The 20,219-nt window shown below is 40.0% G+C and overlaps 1 protein-coding gene across 1 annotated transcript; it reads left to right on the forward strand.

The window, feature by feature from the left end:
* The first annotated feature begins 252 nt into the window (after positions 1–252).
* On the forward strand, positions 253–19,403 carry ankrd28b (ankyrin repeat domain 28b). Its single transcript, XM_082551578.1, has 28 exons — positions 253–794; positions 5,601–5,684; positions 6,174–6,252; positions 6,738–6,808; positions 6,907–7,107; positions 8,481–8,568; positions 8,810–8,952; positions 9,144–9,356; positions 10,031–10,109; positions 10,207–10,321; positions 10,525–10,607; positions 10,786–10,849; positions 10,939–11,007; positions 11,084–11,224; positions 11,405–11,516; positions 11,652–11,678; positions 12,802–12,876; positions 12,973–13,174; positions 13,267–13,354; positions 13,437–13,554; positions 14,886–15,105; positions 16,370–16,457; positions 16,545–16,628; positions 16,770–16,915; positions 17,053–17,135; positions 17,247–17,329; positions 17,476–17,567; positions 17,729–19,403. The coding sequence occupies exons 1-28, from the start codon at positions 768–770 to the stop codon at positions 18,010–18,012; spliced, it is 3,159 nt and encodes a 1,052-aa protein (XP_082407704.1). The 5' UTR covers positions 253–767; the 3' UTR covers positions 18,013–19,403.
* Positions 19,404–20,219: the final 816 nt, after the last annotated feature.

The raw sequence follows: 20,219 nt of genomic DNA on the forward strand, positions 1-20,219 counted from the left end.
TTAGGACCGCCAGTAATTCACAGTTTTAATAAGTCAGTTTTAATAAATTTCAGATCTATTTTACTGTTGTCGCCGTAAAATAAATAGATAGTACTGTTTTGTGTTTGTGTTGTGTGTTTGCTTACCTTTTTAAAAAAAAAAGTTTCCAGGAGGCCCCCGTCAGCCCGGAGAACTCGTATTACTGCTGTCAACACTTGACTCCCAGTGGCATCCATGGAGTTGCTGCAGCAGTTGCATGGTTGTCGCACTTGTGCAACTTCAGGATGAGTCACAGTTAGTAAATAGAAAAACATTCAGCTGTTCTCAAAACCACGTTATTCAGAGCAGTGCACCATGGGTAAATTACAATGTTAATAAATGTCACGTGGAATATAGAGTTTAAAATTGCTCCTTATAGAAAATATCTACACTTATAAGCGCTGAGGGCAGTGCAATATTCAACAAAGTGCGTCTGTGCTGTTACAGAATGCAGCTGGCAACAACCAATCAGCGATTCCCTTACTGACATCTAGAGCGCTCTTAGCCTATCGGATTGCGTCTTTTCGGCGAGGTGAAATATGGTGGCGGCAATGTTATGGAGTTTCCGCTACTCCTCTCGCTTTCATGCCATCAGGTTAGGAAGCTAGCTAGCGAGCGAGCTAAGCTAGAGTCACGCTAGGCCTCCAGCAAAACCAGCGGCAGAAGCAACCGAGATCACACGCTGCTGTTCGGAAGGAGACAAGTATTCCTTTATGAACCTGCATGAGAGCTGTTAAAATACCACAAATATGGTGGTTCTCAAAATTCGAGACCAGGTAAGTAATGGCTGGTGTTAGAGGTTTACCGTAAGTTTGAGCAAGTGGCCGGCTAATGTTAGCCTCGATTTCAGCGCTCGCCAGCGCAATGTAATTCGAGTCTTTCGAGCCTGACTCTGAAACGGAAGCATTTCCTTAATCTAGAATTTGAATTGTCCTCGATGAGGTGAAAGCTGGCTGAAGTACTGCGTGTAACATTCGAAGCCCCGTTGTTGTTCCCATCACGTTTGCACTCCGACATGTACTTAAATGGCTGTTGAGTTAAAAAGCAGCTAATGATGTTGTATTTATTTCCAGCAATTAGCCCGAGCCTGCGTGAAATGCATCCAGCGACTCACTTGTGAAGTGACTAGTTAGCATATTGTGAGACAACAATGCTAAATTGTGTTTGTGCAGTCGCTTACGAGCAATTCTAGCGTTATTGATAAACAATAATTTCCTCTCTGTTGCTGTTACAGTGAGATTATTGTCATGAGAGCCAAAGCGATCTGTTGATTGTGACATTACTGTGACAGCTAAACGTTTGTGGTTATATTTATGTTAGCAAAACCAACTAGTGATGTTTGTGGCAGCTGTAGGTTTAGAAAACCCTTAAATAACGATATAGTTTTTGTTCACTGATTCACCAAACTATGTTATTTGGTGTCACAGTGGGGCAGGATAATGGAGTGATTGGATCTGAGCGGAGCTTTGTGCTAGTTTGGTGACTTTATTGTTTTCAAGAGGATTTATAACACTGTTACAGTTAAGCTATGCCTGTAATCAGACCTCTTTAGTGTGTGCCCTTATAGAAAAACTCAAAAATATATAAAACAAGACAGTTTCTATTAGCTAGTATTCGCATACTCTATACCCATGTGTACCGCGTTACTGGGGGAAAATGCAGGTAAACTGCTGTGTAATGCTTTAATATATGAGGGCAATGGCAGTGTGACAGTAGACGTGTCATTTTAAACTCTGCAAAAAAAACACTTGACACCTACTTCGTGAAAACCAGAATAGCTCAGTGTTATCATTTTAAGGGTTTTGTTTTGCACATGCCTGCTATTCTGTGACATATGTACGCGCATGTGTCTTTTATGGTCTGTGTGTGCTTGAATGATCTGGGCTCCTGTGAGCCGGTGGAAGTTGCCAAAGAGCTGTCTCCATGGTGATGGTATTAACTAGCTTGGCTTGTATGAGGAGAGGAGGCACACAGTCCAGCAGTGAGAGAAGAGCATAGAAAATCTCCTACACCACCACCACTCATGCAGGACACGGAGAACTGAAAACAACAAAATGCAGATCTGTCCTTCTTTTTTGTTTTTAACATGGCGCAAATAGTGTTCGAACCACAAGAGTCTGCTTGTTGGCTGAATTTGTCCCCAGTAACTCTAACCTGCTTTGTGCCCTGCAGACATTCATGGGCATTATAATAACTAAACGAGTTCATTGTCCTTGTGTTTAAAAAAAAAAAAAAAAAAGAAAGAAAAAGCCACTGTATGCTGCTTGCTTGCTCGCTTTTGAGATGGCAGTCGTGGTTGTACAAGTTTGTAATGTCGTGATTGCTTCAATATGTCGCTGGGAATAATCCACCCATGGCACCGCATATGTGTTGAATAGCTGTTGAGGGCTTATCCATAGCAGGGTGACCTTGATAGATTTTTTAAAAAAAAATGAAATAACAACAATGACCCTTACAATGTTTGACATTTGGCTTATATGAAGTAAACTCAGCAATTTCCCTTACTTTATTGTATATCTTTTCTGTCAGGTAGAGGTATAAATTCTTGGTTCTGTATTTAACTTCATGAAGCATGAGTCACTAAAAGGCATCAGGAAGTAGTACTGCAAAACCAGATGATTGCAAGTATACGTAGTTGTGCTTGATTAATGTTTTAAAGTGGGTTGCTGAAGATGCACTTTCATAAACCAAATGTCTTTTGCACATACAAACTGCATGCATGCACATTAACCTAATTGACTAGCTGGGCAGCCTGCTAAGTTGAATGATTGAATACTAATGAATGCATGTACCCTGTATATTGCATCATTTTACCTGTACAATGGAAAGCAAAGAGAGGAGTCATTAAGTTCAGTGTTTTTGTTTTCTCTCAGCTAGTAGACTTATTTGGTATGTTTTGAGTTATTTTAAGCCAAAATCTATTTCAGGCACGTAAAGGTTATGAGTACATAATAGTGGTGTGAGGATCGATACTAAAGTATTGATTCTGTCAATACCAGATATTTATGTTCTAGAATCCATGCTCATATTAAAATATCAATATTTTATTAATTTGGGGTAAATTAGGAGTTTATGATTAACAGGAACACAGTGGAAAGTAACTATATTATTAGGATTTTCTAAATGATTTGTAGGAACTACTCCTCCTTCCGCTTGTCATAGTGATGCGAAATACAGCTGTATAAATGCATCGCTCGCTCAGGTGATGATCGTAAGCAGAGTCATGCGTGGAGCCGTTTCAGCTCCACAAACAGCCAAGACGTGGTTTGTGACACAAAAGTAAATCATTACACGGAATATGATGATGAGTTTATGATGAGGCTAACTGAAGAAGAGGTGAGGGACAGGTGCTGCTAGGAAGTCCTTTGGTGCTACAGGCAGATACTTTCCAGGTACAGAGAGGGAAAATGTGGAGCTGTTGGTGATGTGTAACACTAAAAATACAATTCAAACATACATAAGATAGATAATAACATGTATCTAGGAAATGTTTCTCAGCTTTATTATTATTTTAAATCAGTCATATATGTTTTTAATTGTTAATTGAATCCTTTTAAAATGTAGGCATTGAATTTTCAGGCTTTTTTTTTGCCTTTTTTTGCTTTTTTTCTTATATATAATTCTTCATAATTGAATGATAAGAGCAAGAAGTCGGATGTCATGTATCCATTATGAAGGTATATTTTGAAAGACAATACTTTGGATTTTCTAAACACATTAAGTTTTTGTACAAAGTGTCTGTATTGGATCACAATCACCAATACCAGTCTGAATTTTACTTGGTAGCTGATCAGAAAGGAAATCAGTGGCATCGCACGTCACTAGTAGATAACGCAATGTTTCATGATGCAGGCAGCAGATTATTTTAAAAGCAGTTTCCTTCTCTCGGCCACTTCTTGTTCATGCATTTTGTTTTGCATATATGCTGTCTTATTCATTCAGGTTAAGATTTCTCACTTATAGTGTATTTCTTAGGAATATAGTTTTTAATTGGGGGTTCAGCTGTAACACTTTAAAATGTCAGGAATGCTCTGCCTGGAAGGGATCTCCTCCTCTCCACTGTTGTCCCTGTCCAACCCAGCCTCTTGCTACAGGGCATGCAGATGAAAACATCCTGATCAAAGACTCCAGTGTTTCCAAAATCTTTGCTCTGGTTTTAAAGCGATCCAGTGTTGCTAAACATAAATGATATATTTTAGTCATATTACTTACCTAGGATTTGTTTTTGTTTTTTGGGTTATTCTTTTGTTTTTTCAATGATTTTATTTGAGCATTGCAAGCATTTCGTCTGTCTAAAATTACAGGAGTGGTTGACTCTTTCAAAAAACATAAAAAGACTGAAGCTAGCATCAGAAAGTGTTATCCAACATGAAGGGAATATTGTAACGCTGCATTCAAGACTCAGTTCTGTCATTTATGGTGTGGCAAACTCTAAATGCTGAGTTTGGCATTTAGAGTTTGGCTTGCACTGAAGTCATAGAAAGATACACAACACTGCCAGTTCTTCAAGTCAAAGTCAGTTTTATTATTCATAACTTTATTATGTAGAAGGCATAGTATAAATTATATTAAAGCATTTGTGCAATTATTAATATGTATAAAATGTGAAGGGTATAGCAGTTTTTTAAGCATAAGCAAAAATGTTTTTAAAGCCTATGTACACATAGCAAGTGTTTATACATAACTGGACAAGTGAGGAGTCATCAGTATGAAACTGAGAAAATGAGCATAGCAGCAATTTATTTTTATAAGGTGTTGCCAATTCAATGGCCAACATGTCTATTAGGTTGAAATTTATTGTGTGCACATGTTTTGTCACTTTTTAGAAACATCCCAAGTGTTATGATGGAAAAAAATTCCATTATACACTCATGTTGAAAAACACACTGCTAGCACTCTGTCTACACGATGATCAACAAGAGAGATTTCTCAAAGAACTTTGGTTCATTTTTATGCCAAAACTTGCTCTTGTGATCATGTTGGATGTGGTGAATGAGAGGAGCTGTGTACTTTTTTTTTTTTTCCTGTTTTTGATTCCTGGCTGTGTGAAAGTAAGCAGCACAGTTCTCATTTTGAGTACAAGGTTTGGGTCTGTCTTTTTTAATGTCTTCATTCAAAAACTGCGATGTTTATCTCTGCTAACATGGCATGTTTACTTATCAACAGACAGAAAGTGCAGAACGGTGTTTAAAAAGTGGCCTTGGCAGTCTGTGACATGCGGAGTCATCGTTTCATTGTTTGTCCTCTTTCTCCCAAAGAATAATGCTCTTTTACATTGCTTTCATTTGTGCTTTGTTGAATGCCAATATTTGGTCTTCAGATGAGTGTTGTGTATGTCCTGTGTTGCAAGCATGCTGAAGTCCTTAAGTTTAAGTTTGGCGGATTATTGGTTTTCTCAGATTTCAACAATACCCGTCAGACAGACAAGATTGTTACTCGCAGTTCATTGGGTTTGCTCTGTATGCAAATTGTAGTGATGGAAGCTGAGATGGTGTTACATGTCCACAAAGAAAAGTATCAAAATCATGATAATTTTGTCCTTTTTATTTATTGTGTGCTTTTTTTTTTTCTTTCTTTTACAGCCTCCTTTGCTGAAAGCTATTTTCAATGTAGATCCTGATGAAGTACGTTCGCTTATATTCAAAAAAGAAGATGTGAATGCACAGGTAAGCCCAACAGTTACAAATATCTGCATCTGTTTCCTCATATTATTGTTATTTTTGGGGGGGGCCTAATGTGCAGTTGTCCTTGAAAGGCCTCGTGCAGCTCTTTCTTACAGATATTGTAGCATACAGAACAGCACTGCATGACCTGCCTCTTTTTTTTTTTTTTTTCTTTACTGCATTCCTCGTCAATATTACATATTCAAGTGGTGGTGTTTGTTTCAAAATAAGGCTGTTTTGTACTCGCTCGTCCTTCACTGCAAGGCTTTTCTTTATTTTTATTTATATTAATTTGTTAAAACCACAATGTGGTGTTTGTGTAAATATTTGTTCCTGTTAACACTACAGTGTTGCAAATGTTAAGGAAAATGTGTTTTTGTATTGCTACACCAGACCAATGCACATGTAATGAAGAGACAGATTGCAGTGTTTACTGCAAGTTGTTTTGTTTCTCTGTAATCTCAGCAGTTTCTTCCTGTTCACTTAATACAGGACAATGAGAAGCGAACTCCATTGCATGCTGCCGCCTATCTCGGAGATGCAGAAATTATAGAGCTGTTGATTCTATCTGGTATGTTTTCTTCTTAGTATTAATGCAATGATCACAAGAAAGTGCTTGAAGCCACAAATACTGGGTGAATTTTGGATTGTAGAAATGAGAGTTTCACAGGTGTCTGGAGAGATTATCTAACAGTTTTTAATCAGAGAAAATAAGTCATGCTCTTAAAATGTGAAATATTAGAAATATTATAGATGTGCCTATAATTATCTTCCTAATGCTGGGAGCACATGACATACTGCTGTGTGTGTGTGTGTGTGTGTGTGTGTGTGTGTGTACATAATGGCACCTTTTAATAGCAAAGTGGAATACAAGCAATCATTCCTCTGCATACAGTATGATGAGATATTTGAAATGTCTCTACACCTCTTTCAGCCTTTTCTGAACTTTTCTAATTTAGTCTCTTCAAAAACTGTTGAATACCTTCTTGTCGAAACGTTGCACCATATGCAGCAAAACCATATGAGTTTAAATAGCCTTTGCTTCTTCACTTCTAGGTGCAAGAGTAAATGCCAAAGATAACAAGTGGCTCACTCCCCTGCACCGAGCTGTGGCCTCCTGCAGTGAGGTATGTGAATTTTCCCTTTGTTCTCTGTCATACACACTACAAGACACAGGTTTGCATATCCAAACAATGTAAACCTACTTGTTATTTTTTCTTCACAGGATGCTGTCCAGGTGTTGCTGAAACACTCGGCTGATGTAAATGCCCGAGACAAAAACTGGCAGACGCCACTTCACATCGCCGCCGCCAATAAGGCGGTCCGCTGCGCCGAAGCCCTAGTACCACTACTCAGCAATGTGAATGTGTCAGACAGAGCAGGCCGCACCGCGCTGCACCATGCAGCCTTCAGCGGTCATCTGGAGGTAAATTTAAACCCTAAGACATTGTTAGATTAAACTGTGCTTAAGGAGGCACTTTAACATCTTTGGAATCGATGTGGTTGCGCGTTAATGAATTGAAATAGCAGCTGAACGTTTGGTATCAGCTTTCTTAAGGAGCAGAGTGTTAATGTAGAGGGTTGGTGAGGTTTTGTGGTTGTAAAGTGTGCAATGTCTTTGAGTATAACCTCTTCAGTAATCCTCATATTGATTGATTTAAATTGCTGTGTGCTACATAGATTGTTTTTGCTGGCAAACTGTCAGAGTATGCTAGCATTACTGGGTGTGTTTACCTGACTGTTATTAGAAGTTCCCGATCTCTTTCTAAGAAGTGTTTCTGCTTGCCTCAAGAATGATTAAACACTGGTGGGCACTCTGCCATGCAGTGCAGAATAATGGTCACATTATTTGCCCATTTAACAAGTGTTAGTTGAGACAAGCAACATCCACATATAGGTCTGCTGAATTTTAGTAGCGCATGACTAACCGACCCGACCGTTTGATCCCGGATTCAGTTGCGCAAAATCTGGTCCAGTCATCCAAATGCTTCCTGACATCAGGGCACCCTCTTAAGTTAAAGAGGGCAGCTTTTCAATGTTTAATGAGCCAGCTACATTGAATTAAAGAGCACAAACTGCATTTTCAGACATGGCTTAAGACTGAGTGGGCTCTCTGCATGCAGTCATAAATTGTGGTCGCATACTTAAGGGTGCTGGATGCACAGATAGTGCTTGACCAATCATGTGTCTGGATGCAAATTACCCATTGTAATCTTGTACTTGCATGCAAATTAGCTATCTTAAAAGTGAATTATCAAAAATTCATGCAAATGAATGCAAGTGCATACAAGCTATTTGGAGCATCTTTTAGGTATACAGTGGATTCAAGTTAAGCATATAAATATGAAAAAGGTGAGTCTATGGAGGTATGCTCCAAGAGAAGAATGCCACACTACTGGCTGTACAAGACAGGATATTTGGAAATGCATGTTTTCTTGTTTAATCTTAATTATATTTGTTCGGTTGGCATACCTGCACAGAATCTGTGCAAAAGGGTGACAAGGTTTCACCACTCATGTTTGCTCAGCAAGTTAAAAAAATAACTTTAGAAACCCCTGCAGGTTCAAATAATTTCTATTATATTAAAGTGAAGATACGCATACATTGACAAGACAATTGATCCAAGAGCGCTAAGATAAAGTCACTGAACTCGTATGTCTAATATGTAAACACTGCATGCAGTGTATATAAGTTGCTACATTTATTGCAAATGGTAGATAGGTAGGTTGATGTTGCAGCGTCCCCTGATGTTTTTTCTCATCCCCTGTTTGTTTTTTTTGGTTTTTTTGCTACTTTTAGATGGTGAGACTCTTGCTCTCCAGAGGGGCCAACATCAATGCTTTTGACAAGAAGGACCGCCGTGCGATACACTGGGCCGCCTACATGGGTAAAAAATAATGCAGCCATAGAGATTTTTACGTTTTGGTATTTGTTCATTTTTATGCAACTTTAGACATTCCTTTCTTCTTGTGGTCAATATTAACTTAAATGGCAGAATTTTATTTGAATAAAAATCATCTGTTAAAATGTTTTTAAATGTTTACATTAGAGTAGATGCCATATGAACAAAAAACATGTCTAATATCTTTGTGTAAGCATTATGTAATTAAATCTCTTTTTATCTTCAGGACACATAGAAGTGGTGAAGCTGCTGGCATCACATGGAGCTGAGGTGGCCTGCAAAGATAAGAAATCTTACACCCCCCTACATGCGGCAGCCTCTAGTGGAATGATCAGCGTTGTTAAATACCTCCTGGACTTGGGGGTGGATGTAGGTTCCACCCACAAGCTTTTTGCCATCGCACTGTAGACACTGCTATACTGTATGAGCTCAACAGGAGAGATATTTTTCAGTGGTGTCTCTAAATTGTGTGTTACAACTGTTCTAACTGTAACTGTTCTTTTATTTGTAGCACTTTATTCTAATTGTTTTAATTGCCTGCTGTTTTCCTGACTTTCTAGATCAATGAGCCCAATGCATATGGCAACACACCCCTCCACGTGGCCTGCTACAACGGGCAAGATGTGGTTGTGAACGAGCTCATAGACTGTGGAGCCAACGTCAACCAGGTGAACGAGAAGGGCTTTGCCCCTCTGCATTTCACCGCCGCCTCGCGTCACGGAGCACTCTGCCTGGAGCTTCTGGTTTGCAATGGGGCAGATGTCAACATTAAAGTGAGTAAAAACCAGGCAAAGCTTGTTATTAAACAACTAAGTATTTACATATATTTTTAGATATAACTTGTAACGACCACCATTTTCTTTGTGAGTATTTATTACATGGCATGCTGCGGGGAAAAGCCTGTTGTAACCTTTGAGTCTAAGGTTTATTTTGAGCACCTGACGGCTCCTTTTGGCCTCCCATCCGTAAACTCTCTCCATACTCTTTCACATGATTCTTGCGTAGGTGGTAGAGGTTTGTCGTGTGTGAGTTTGTGCTGGGGACCGGTTTGCGGCATAATTTGCATAGTACAGTTTTCTGGTCTGTGTCAGACTTTTCATAACCAAACCATTTCCATGCTACAGAGGTAGCCCCTAGTTTAGTATTTCTGTTTGGAGCTACCTGGTTCTGCCTCATCTTCGCTGGCCATGCTGGTATTTTCTGTACCTGCATTCACTTGGTGGCCATCCAAACAATGAAAAAATGCGACACCACAAATTAAACGATAGCGTATAAAATCGCACAGCCCTAACGTCTTGCTTCCTTGTGTGTAAACGTGTATTATTGTGCCTGCTTCCTACATGTGATAGGTCTTCTCATTGTTTGAGGGAAGCTGATTGACTTGGGGATTAAACTTTACTGTAAAAAGGCATAACTTGTCAGATAATAAGTTTTTGTTTCAATTCAGAGTAAAGATGGGAAGACTCCACTCCACATGACAGCGATCCATGGGAGGTTCTCGAGGTCTCAAGCAATCATTGAGAAAGGTGAGCTGTTTCTCATGCTGGACCCAGAAGCAAAAACTGCTTTTTAGTGTAACAGAGGCTAAATGCTTGCTTTGATTTTTGTTTTTTCCCCCTAAAGGTGCGGAGATTGACTGTGAAGACAAGAACGGAAATACACCACTACACATTGCCGCTCGATACGGCCACGAACTCCTCATTAACACTCTCATCTCCAACAGAGCTGACACAGCTAAGTACGTGAGCCTTTCTGTTGATTTTTCAGTCAAGTCTTAGAACATATATTGAAGAGCCTTCCTTCTGAAAGCACACATGTAGTATCTGTTGTGTAACTCATATAAATGGTAATGTGCTAGTAATAGTCATTTTTTTATTCCCACATTAGCAACATTGTTGTGTACTGTTTGTATGATACAAAGTTTTTTGTTTTTTCATTCAGACGAGGAATCCATGGCATGTTCCCACTGCATTTAGCTGCTCTCAGTGGCTTCTCTGACTGCTGCAGAAAGCTCCTGTCTTCAGGTGAACGGCACTCATGCCCTGTCACAGCCTTCAGTGCAACGTGACACAAAGCTCACGTTTAAGTAGTTTAGAAATTCCTGACAGGAAAAAAAGTACAAAAATATATCATGTGCAATGTAAAACATTTTATAATATATCCTGAATGTGTCTCCTTCATAATCACTTTTACCCTGTGCAGGCTTTGATATTGATACTCCTGATGACTTTGGGAGGACCTGTTTACATGCTGCAGCTGCTGGAGGGTCAGTACACGATGGCTGAATATCGCCTTTAGTATTAAAGTATTGTGTAATTTTTAATCAAGTGACTATCTGTCTGTCTAACCCCTCAGAAACCTGGAATGTCTAAATCTTCTCCTCAACACTGGGGCCGACTTCAACAGAAAGGACAGCTTTGGCAGGTTTGTAGTATTTATTGGTGGATTTGGATCAAGAGTCAAATTTGAACAGGGAACTGAGCTGTGTTTGCTTTTCCAGGACCCCTCTGCACTACGCTGCTGCCAATTGTAACTACCAGTGCCTGTTTGCTCTGGTGGGGTCTGGGGCCAGCGTCAATGACCTAGACGAGCGGGGCTGCACTCCTCTCCACTACGCCGCTGCGTCTGACACAGATGGAAAGTCAGTAAATTCTCTCTATTAAAAATGGTGGATGTTGTGTGGGAGGTGGTTCATGTTTGTAGTTTTTCACAGATAAAAGTAAAAATAACCACCTGCATTATCCATTATGCTGAGTAGTGGTTTAGGACTAGAAGCCAACATGTTGTTTCCTTGACTACAGCGCTTTTGTTGTGTCTGCAGGTGCCTGGAATATTTACTGAGAAATGATGCAAATCCAGGGATCCGGGACAATCAGGGCTACAATGCTGTGCACTACGCCTCAGCGTATGGACATCGCCTTTGTCTGGAGCTGGTAAGAACTTCAATCCAGAGTACATGACACTTAACAGCCACCATGTCCCTGTTTTCATATTTGTGTTTTGTGGAATTCTGCTTAAAGAATTGCCTGTTTTTTGTTTGTTTGTGTTTTTTTCCTGTTCTTTAACAGATTGCAAGTGAAACACCCCTAGATGTGGTAAGTTGATTTTTAGTTCTTTAGTTCTTCTTTTTAGGCTCTTGAAGACATTTCACCTCTTGTCTGAGAGGATTCTTCAGTTATAACAGTGAAGAATCCTATCATGGGGATTATGAGCTATTCAGCCCCTAGTGGTGCTTTCACCTTGGACTTAGTCCAGAGAGTTGTTGTCATCATTATTACGTTATTGGGGTTGCACATTTCAACATGTGAGTGAGTGAATCACCTGGGAGGGGATCTCAAAAGTGTGTTATAGTTGGTGTTTTAGGCAACCACCTGTTCTGAAATGGTTGTTCTGTTTGGGCATAGATGACTTCTTTTACTCCTCCTTGAATCGTCTGTGTTCTCTGGATGACGTCTTGGTTCTCCCCTGGTGAATGTCTGACATTTTGTCTCATGCCTCTTTGCTGATAACTAAAAGTACTCTGTTAATGTGTGCGTTCCTTTTTCTTTTACCTTGGAGGGAATGTTTTCTGTATAGTTGTGTAAGCTTCTGATAACCCTAAGTTTGTGTTCCACTGGGTGGTGGGACTCAGAGTTTATGGTGGGTTTCTGGTAAATTTCAGTGTTCAGGCTACTATCTCCCTCGGTTGAATGGTAACCTGTTTTTTTTTGGTGTCCTTGATGTTTTTATCCCTTTAGTTGATAGATTTTTTTAAATTTAATTTCTTGAGTTCGTAGAAGAGAAGAAGCCTCACAACTGAGGAGTCTCTTCATAAAACTAGCAAGAAGTACCACAAAACTCTATGACTGAGGCCTTATTTTCTGGACCTGTGGGTCTGGTTGAGTCCAAGTGATGGAATTTTTTTCATTAGTCAGTGAGCACAAGGGTCCCTACAGATGTTCGTTTGTGATCGCCCAAACTCATCTGCAGAAACATTTTCATTACAATACAAAAGCCCCAAGCAACAGATTTCAGCCAAACTTCAAAGACGTATAACAGGAAGGATTTTTCTGCTGTGATGTCTCCAGCTGTCTGTAACTCTGTCTATAACAGAGTATAATCAAGGCTTGACATATTTTTTTTGTAGTTTTTATGTATATAAAATAGGGCACAGAGTCATGCAGTAGGAAAGGAAACAATATCTGAATCAGGTTCTCATGTGTGTCTTGGCTTATTCAGCTAATGGAAACCTCAGGGACAGACATCCTGAACGACGCGGATGTCAGAGCCCCTGTCAGCCCCCTGCATCTTGCTGTGAGTAATTTGAAACACTTGGTTTTATCCTTCTGGTGAGCAGTACATGTCACCAGCATCAGCAGTAACTTTATAATGGGGGAATCCACCTTTCAGGCATACCATGGTCACCATCAAGCTATGGAGGTTCTGGTGCAGTCTCTGCTGGATCTGGATGTGAGAAACAGCCAAGGGCGCACACCCCTGGACCTGGCTGCCTTCAAAGGGCATGTGGAGTGTGTGGATGTCCTAATCAACCAGGGAGCCTCCATCTTGGTGAAAGATTACACCTTGAAGCGAACACCTATACATGCTGCAGGTATGTTAGACGTGGAGTTACAAATAAAATTTCCTGAACCTGAAAATTCAGACCCAAATACAACATAAGTAATAAGTTAATCTTTCCCGCAGCTACCAATGGTCACTCAGAGTGTTTACGTTTGCTCATTGGAAATGCTGATCTTCAAAGTGCAGTAGACATTCAAGATGGGAATGGACAGTAAGTTAAATGAAAATCTTTTTATTTTATTTCCATTCTTATTCTAAAGTCATTGCTAACATTATTGCCTCATATCTCCTAGAACCCCTCTCATGCTTGCGGTCCTGAGTGGACACACAGATTGTGTGTATTCTCTGCTAAATAAAGGAGCCAATGTAGAAGCCAAAGACAAATGGGGCAGGACAGCCCTGCACAGAGGAGTAAGTAAATGTCATTATTTTTGCTCATATTTCTGTGCATAACTTTATTCACAGTTTTCAGTATGGATACCTAAATCTTGCTACCACTATCAGAATTTACATGTGTATTTCTTGGCCTTTGTGGAATGAGCGTGTCTTTCAAATATCGCAACAACACAATAATCACAACAGTTTTTTTGTTTTGTTTTTTGTTTTTTACTGTGTTGCAAGGCACATTTCACTTATTGCCAACCAACCAGCATGTCAGACATGTAGTCCAGTCTCGCTTTTCGAAATATTGCTTGTCAACATCCTCATTTTCTCCTGATTAGATAGTTGCAAGTCATTGTGTACATGCCTAAATGATGCGGCAGTATCTACAGTTGGTACAAAACAGCAGCAAGTATATTCACACTAATCACAGGGAACACATCACTCACAGAACGACAGTAACTTCCCATTTGCTTCAGAATCCCAAGATTTTGGCTCTACTTGATACGTTAGAGCTCCTAATACCTCATACCACCCCTAGACCCTTCAGAATCAGTTGCTGTTACATATTTTACAGTTAAGGCTTAAAACAAATGGTAAACTGTTTTAGCCCAGTTCTGTGGAACAAACTTCCTCTCGCAATTCTATCAGCACAATCATTTCCCCATTTAGAAATAAATAAACGAACTTCAGGAAAGTATGGACTGGCTTTTACATGTTGTTTTCTTACATTTTTACTTTTGCTTTCTTTGTCTATTGCTTGTATATCTTCTTTATTCATTAATGTTATGCTTTTTGGAATGTTTTAGTACTAATATTTTTTGTAAGTTATATAAAGGACCTTGTGTGATTTTCCATAATGTATGGGTTTACACATTTAGTTGGCAAGCGAAAGGTCGATAGTTGAATTCCAGTCTGAGACGCAAAACTCTCTACCCAGTATGACTTTACAACACTCCTACTGTGCCAGCTTTCTACACAAATATGCTCTATTTGGACAACAGACATGCCAGCATATACTGAAAAGAAAACCTTGCCATCAAGGCAACGTAGGCATCATGTTAGGAATCGATGTGGAAATATTCTGCTTTGGGATGCCCAAAAGGCAGTCAAGATACTGAAAGTAAAAAGAGGCTGACTTCTACTATAGTGCAGTGACCCAACGTAGACCCTCAAAATGTACAATAAACAACTTAAAGAAAAAGAAGCAACACTCATGGAGGAAATATTGTGAAAACTGGGTAGTGCTGCGAGTATCTGAGAGGTTTCTCTGAAACCTTGTTTTTTTTTTTTTCTACATATTGTATGTTGTCATTCAGGATGTAAGCCAGTCATTGGTAAAACCTGTTTTCTGTTCTCAGGCGGTGACTGGCCATGAGGAATGTGTGGAAGCTTTGCTTCAGCACAGCGCCAGCTTCCTGGTGCGAGACTGTAAAGGGCGCACACCGATCCACCTGGCAGCGGCGTGTGGACACATAGGGGTACTGGGAGGCCTTCTGCATGCTGCCCAATCAGTGGAAACACTCCCTGTCTTAACAGACAACCAAGGCTACACCCCACTGCACTGGGCCTGCTACAATGGTACAGAGAAGAGGGCTTTGATGACATTCCGTGTAGATAAAGACATTTACATGTGATGGTTAGAACATGCAAGCCTGCCACTAAGTGCAGTAGATTAGTATAATGAAGCACCCAAGTAAATGTGGTTGGAATATAGCCAAGCACATCTTTTCCATGTTTATTGCTTGCTCATCATACAGATGGCGACAGAATTATTAGTCCCGTCTTTAAACATTTTGTGTTTCCCAGGTGCTGTTAAACAAAGAAAGGAATTTTTCTTTTATAGTTTTTTCAAGCATCCAAGTTGTTTTTTTTGGATGCCTACATTATTTTACTTTGCACACAGAGATTAAATGATTTCACAAAAACTAAGACGGTTAAAATTATTAGCCTCCGTGATGCTTCTCTCCCCGAACACAAACAGTGTCTCTGTGGACCGAGAGCTCTGATTTAGTCTCATCTGACCAAAGGACACACTTCCAGTATGCATACTCTTTCTCCAAGTTGTCCTTAGCATACTTCAGTCTGGCTTTTCTTGGTGTGCAATCTCACAGTCCATTCCTTTGCATGGTTCTAGTGATTCTCTTCTGAGCGTATAATTCCCAGCTTAGCTAAAACATTCACTCATGTTTTGGCAGGTGCTAAGGGGTCTTTAGACACATCTCTCACCAGTTTCCTTTTCAGAGATTTTGAAATCTTTTGCTTCCTACCTCTGCCAGACTTTTTCTGTCCTGTGTGGCTCTCTTTGAATTTCTTATTGATGCTTCTCACTCCAGTTCTCAGTACTTGGAAATGATGTGATAACTTTGTATATCCTTCCTCTGCTTTGTGAGCATCAACAATTCTTTTCCTCAAGTCTAAACTGATTTGTTTTGGTTTTGGTATTATGCTTTCTCAAACTCAAACTCTTGCGGAAGTTTTTTTTGTACTGTGCTCAAAGCTGCTCAAAGCTTGTAAATTAAAGGACATCATTCCACGGCAGTGATTCGTGCTATGGCTCAGTTAAAACAAAAAAAGTGAAATAATTATGCAGCACAAATAGAAATCCTTCATGCTTTCTAAAGAAAACTAGTATGTTAAGAAATGCTATGTTGAAATTTCTGTTTTTCTGTTAAAAATGGCACTTGGGAAGCTTTTGACCCGAACTTTGCATTTCATAGGGGGACTAATACAGTCTTCCTCGTTGGCACAGGTCTCTTATGCACACCCTTAGGCTAGTTTTGACACATCCTGGTCATTATTGCTATGTTAATGCTGTAACTAGCTAATGTTTTCATTCTTGCAGGTCACGATACGTGTGTGGAGGTTTTGCTGGAGCAAGAGGTTTTCCACAAGGCTGATGGCAATTCTTTCAGCCCCCTCCACTGTGCTGTGTAAGACCTAGAGCTGCTTTCTCTCGATCAATTTGTGTAAGGACGGAGCATCTACCAGATTAAATAGTGCTGTTTTTTATTCCTTAGGATCCATGACAACGAAGGTGCTGCTGAGATGCTGATAGACACACTGGGCCCTGCAATTGTGAATTCCAAAGACAGTAAAAACAGGCATGTATGATGTTACAAGAAAAATATTAATTCAAGCCTGAATAGAATTGTAAAGCACCTGATTCTGGGAACGAGCGTAAGGAAGTGAAGGGTCATATCACTGAATAAATACTGAGCTTTGCTTTGATGTTGCACGTGCAGGACCCCGCTCCACGCCGCAGCCTTCACTGACCACGTGGAGTGTCTCCAGCTGCTGCTGAGCCACAACGCTCAGGTCAACAGTGTCGACGCCGTGGGGAAGACACCGCTCATGATGGCTGCTGAGAACGGCCAGACCAACGCTGTCGGTACGAAGGCTTTAACTATTACCCTGGCAAATATCACAGCGGGACATAATAATCAAGTGGAGGATTGAATTAATAAACTGTGCTTTATTGAATTAACTTCATTTTGTTTTTCCTGTGTTTGATCATGTCACCATTAGAGGTGCTGGTGAGCAGTGCAAAAGCAGATCTCACTCTACAAGATGCTGCAAAGAACACTGCACTACACCTGGCCTGCAGTAAGGTGTGTAGTACCATATGCTCTTAGTATGCACAGTGTCTTGCCAAAGTGTTTAAATATGAGAAAGGATGAGCATTTACCACTCTGTGTGGCTCTTTTTATACCCATCCATAGGGACATGAAACCAGTGCCTTGTTGATATTGGAGAAGATTACAGACAGAAACCTCATAAATGCCACTAATGCCGCCTTACAGACGTACGTATCACTCATATCATATTAGTACCTCGCTTGTTAGTGCATTATTGTTAATAACTGAATTCTTAATGTCAAAATGTACAAAACAAATTAGTAAGTGTTGACTAGCTTGTCACCGATTTCAAAGATTTATCTTGTCTTTTAAGGCCTCTACACGTGGCTGCAAGAAATGGCCTGACTGTGGTAGTGCAAGAGCTGCTTGCAAAGGGAGCCAGTGTCCTTGCAGTTGATGAAAATGGTAAATTCACTGTAGTTTTTTTTAAATTATTATTATTTTTGTCTTACTTCTGGGTTTTGGTGTGCATCCTTGGGCACAGCAGGATTAGAAGCTGACTGCAAATGTTTTCTTTGCATTAATTTTATGGAGCATAAAATATTGTTGTGTTGTTATTTCCTCAGGTTACACGCCCGCCTTGGCTTGTGCCCCCAACAAAGATGTGGCAGACTGCCTAGCCCTCATCCTGGCCACCATGATGCCTGTGTCTCCCTGCACCCCGGCACCAACCCTCCCATTCAGTGCCATTAACCATTACACTACCAGCCCCTCTAAGAGCGTCACCTTCGACAGCCTGCCCGTGCTGCGTGGCGAGCACAGCTCATACTGCAGCTTCAACAACATCAGCCACCACGACGGCTTCTACAAAGACGAGGAGCTCAACGACTCTGATTCAGAGACGTACTGAAGGAAGGGCGAAAGTGATAAATGCATAAACACACGCTGTGTCTTAAAAATCATCCACCATGAGTTTGGGAGGGCAGAATGAGACACAAGCCCCCACAGGAGCCTTAAGAGTCCCCCTCACCCCACCCCACCCCTTCATCACCACCACCACCAGAGAGCGAGCAAGTGAGGGAGGAGGTTCAGCAGGCTGGCCAACGCTCATCACCACCTCATCCAGCACTAGGTGTCCTTTCAACTAATACTGGACCTCAGTGACCACTGCTTTACCAACACGGACTTCTTGAGTGCTAAAACCTGGACTCGTTTGGTAGACGGCAACCTTTCTAAGGCAATAACATGCTGTAGACTGGTGGTTGCACATCACAGAGAGCTAAACCAACAGGGACCAAGAGACATGGATACATTTTAACCCAGTTTTAACTGTGCAAATGAGACTGAGAAGGCTTGGGTTCATCAGCGGTTCGCTGTTTCTGTTAATGTGTGTGTGTGTGTCTGTGTGCGTGTGTGCGCGCGTGTGTTTGGAGGGGTGGGGGGGTTCATGGGTTTATATCCGCACACTACACCCTTCAGAATGCACTTGTCCTTCAAGTCTGTAAAAGTCATACTGGGGGAAAAGATCATTTATTTTTTGAGATCAAATTTTTATTAAACCCATTTTTCATGTCTTAAATTCCTTATCCTCTAGAGGAAAACAAAAAAAAGTCAGGTTTTAATGATCTGAGTAATTTCAAAAAATTTGATATGTGCACCGGTTAATTATTAGGTCGAGCAACCTTAATTTTGTACATTGACTTGTCCATTGCGGTTTAGTCTTTGAAGAATAAATTATTTGTGTACTTCTGGTCCCTTTTTATGTGTTCATTTTGTGCCTTCATTAGTTACTGAAAAGGATGGGTTTGTAGAGGCAGCTGTGAAAGTACAGTGGTGCACACTAGGTAAGTATTTAAACATTTGTGAGAAGCACTGATCCCTTACTGAGGTATTTAGGCTGAGCTTTGCGAGGAGAAACACTGTAAACCAATGATAGGATGGCATTTGATTTTTCTTCTGTCTAAATGATATTTTTGCTGTTATCTTAGTCAAAGTATTGACTTTTGCTTGCTTTAACTTCAAAAAAAGAGAGAGAAACCACTCGATTGTACCCTGATTCAAGAATTCACAGTTTTGTTTGTTGACAAATGCTTTTAACTGGAATTATGTAAAATACATTCGCTAATTTCATTAGTATGGAAAAGTGTTTTTTTCTTTTCCTTGCTTTTTTTCTTGAAGAGGAAAGAAACTAGCATGTATATAGGGAAAATGACTGTGAATTCAAGTTCCAATGAATTCTTTCAGTACTGAGATTGCTGTATATTTTATGAGTAATAAAGAAATGAGTTATTTAATGATGAACTTGATTTATTTTTTTGTTAAATGCTGTCTTTATTTCTGATTGCAACTATCTCCATTTCTTTGTTTTGCTGGGAAAATGGGTGCAAGTGTACAAAAACATATGGAAATACAGTACCGTATATAAGGTAAAAACAGAGTTTGCATAATTCTAATGAGCTTGAAAGTCACTTTTCTGTGTTCATAATGTCATCGGTTTTGACAAGATCCCAAACACCGCTGTCAGAAATGCAGGACCAGACCATGACAGAGACACTGTGTTTTACAGGTGGCTGTAGACACTGTTGTACCTTTCTCCTGACCTCTGTAAATACTGATGACGATTCATCACTCTATAAGACTTATGCTACTGATTTACAGCCCAGTTCTTGTGTAATTTGGCATACCACAGTCTATTCTTACTGTTTCTCACTTTTAAGAATGACGTTTTGACAGCTACCTTTCCACTGAGACTATTTCTGATGAGGCAGTGAGCAGTTCAGGGGCCTGTTGGTGTACCATCATTCAATTATTATTAGTTATACTTTTGTTTTTTATTCTGTCATACAAATATAGAAATCATACAACTGCTGTTTTTATGGTGTAGAAAGGTTACTGGCAGCCAATGAAAAGAGCTGCATGATTCTGTTCCATCCATATTTATTAATTTATTTAAAATGATGCATTAAACCAAAGACCGACTACAAGGTCTATGCTTAAACTCTAGATTCTAATATTTATTAGAAATAACTAAATAAAATATAGTATCTAGTCTACACAACTGAATTTCTTTTTGCACTTCTCGGTAGGACGTGAGGTCACACGCATTGGCTCCCGTGA

Source organism: Aulonocara stuartgranti (assembly GCF_965226115.1).
Source record: "Aulonocara stuartgranti genome assembly, chromosome: 11".
NCBI lineage: Eukaryota > Metazoa > Chordata > Actinopteri > Cichliformes > Cichlidae > Aulonocara > Aulonocara stuartgranti.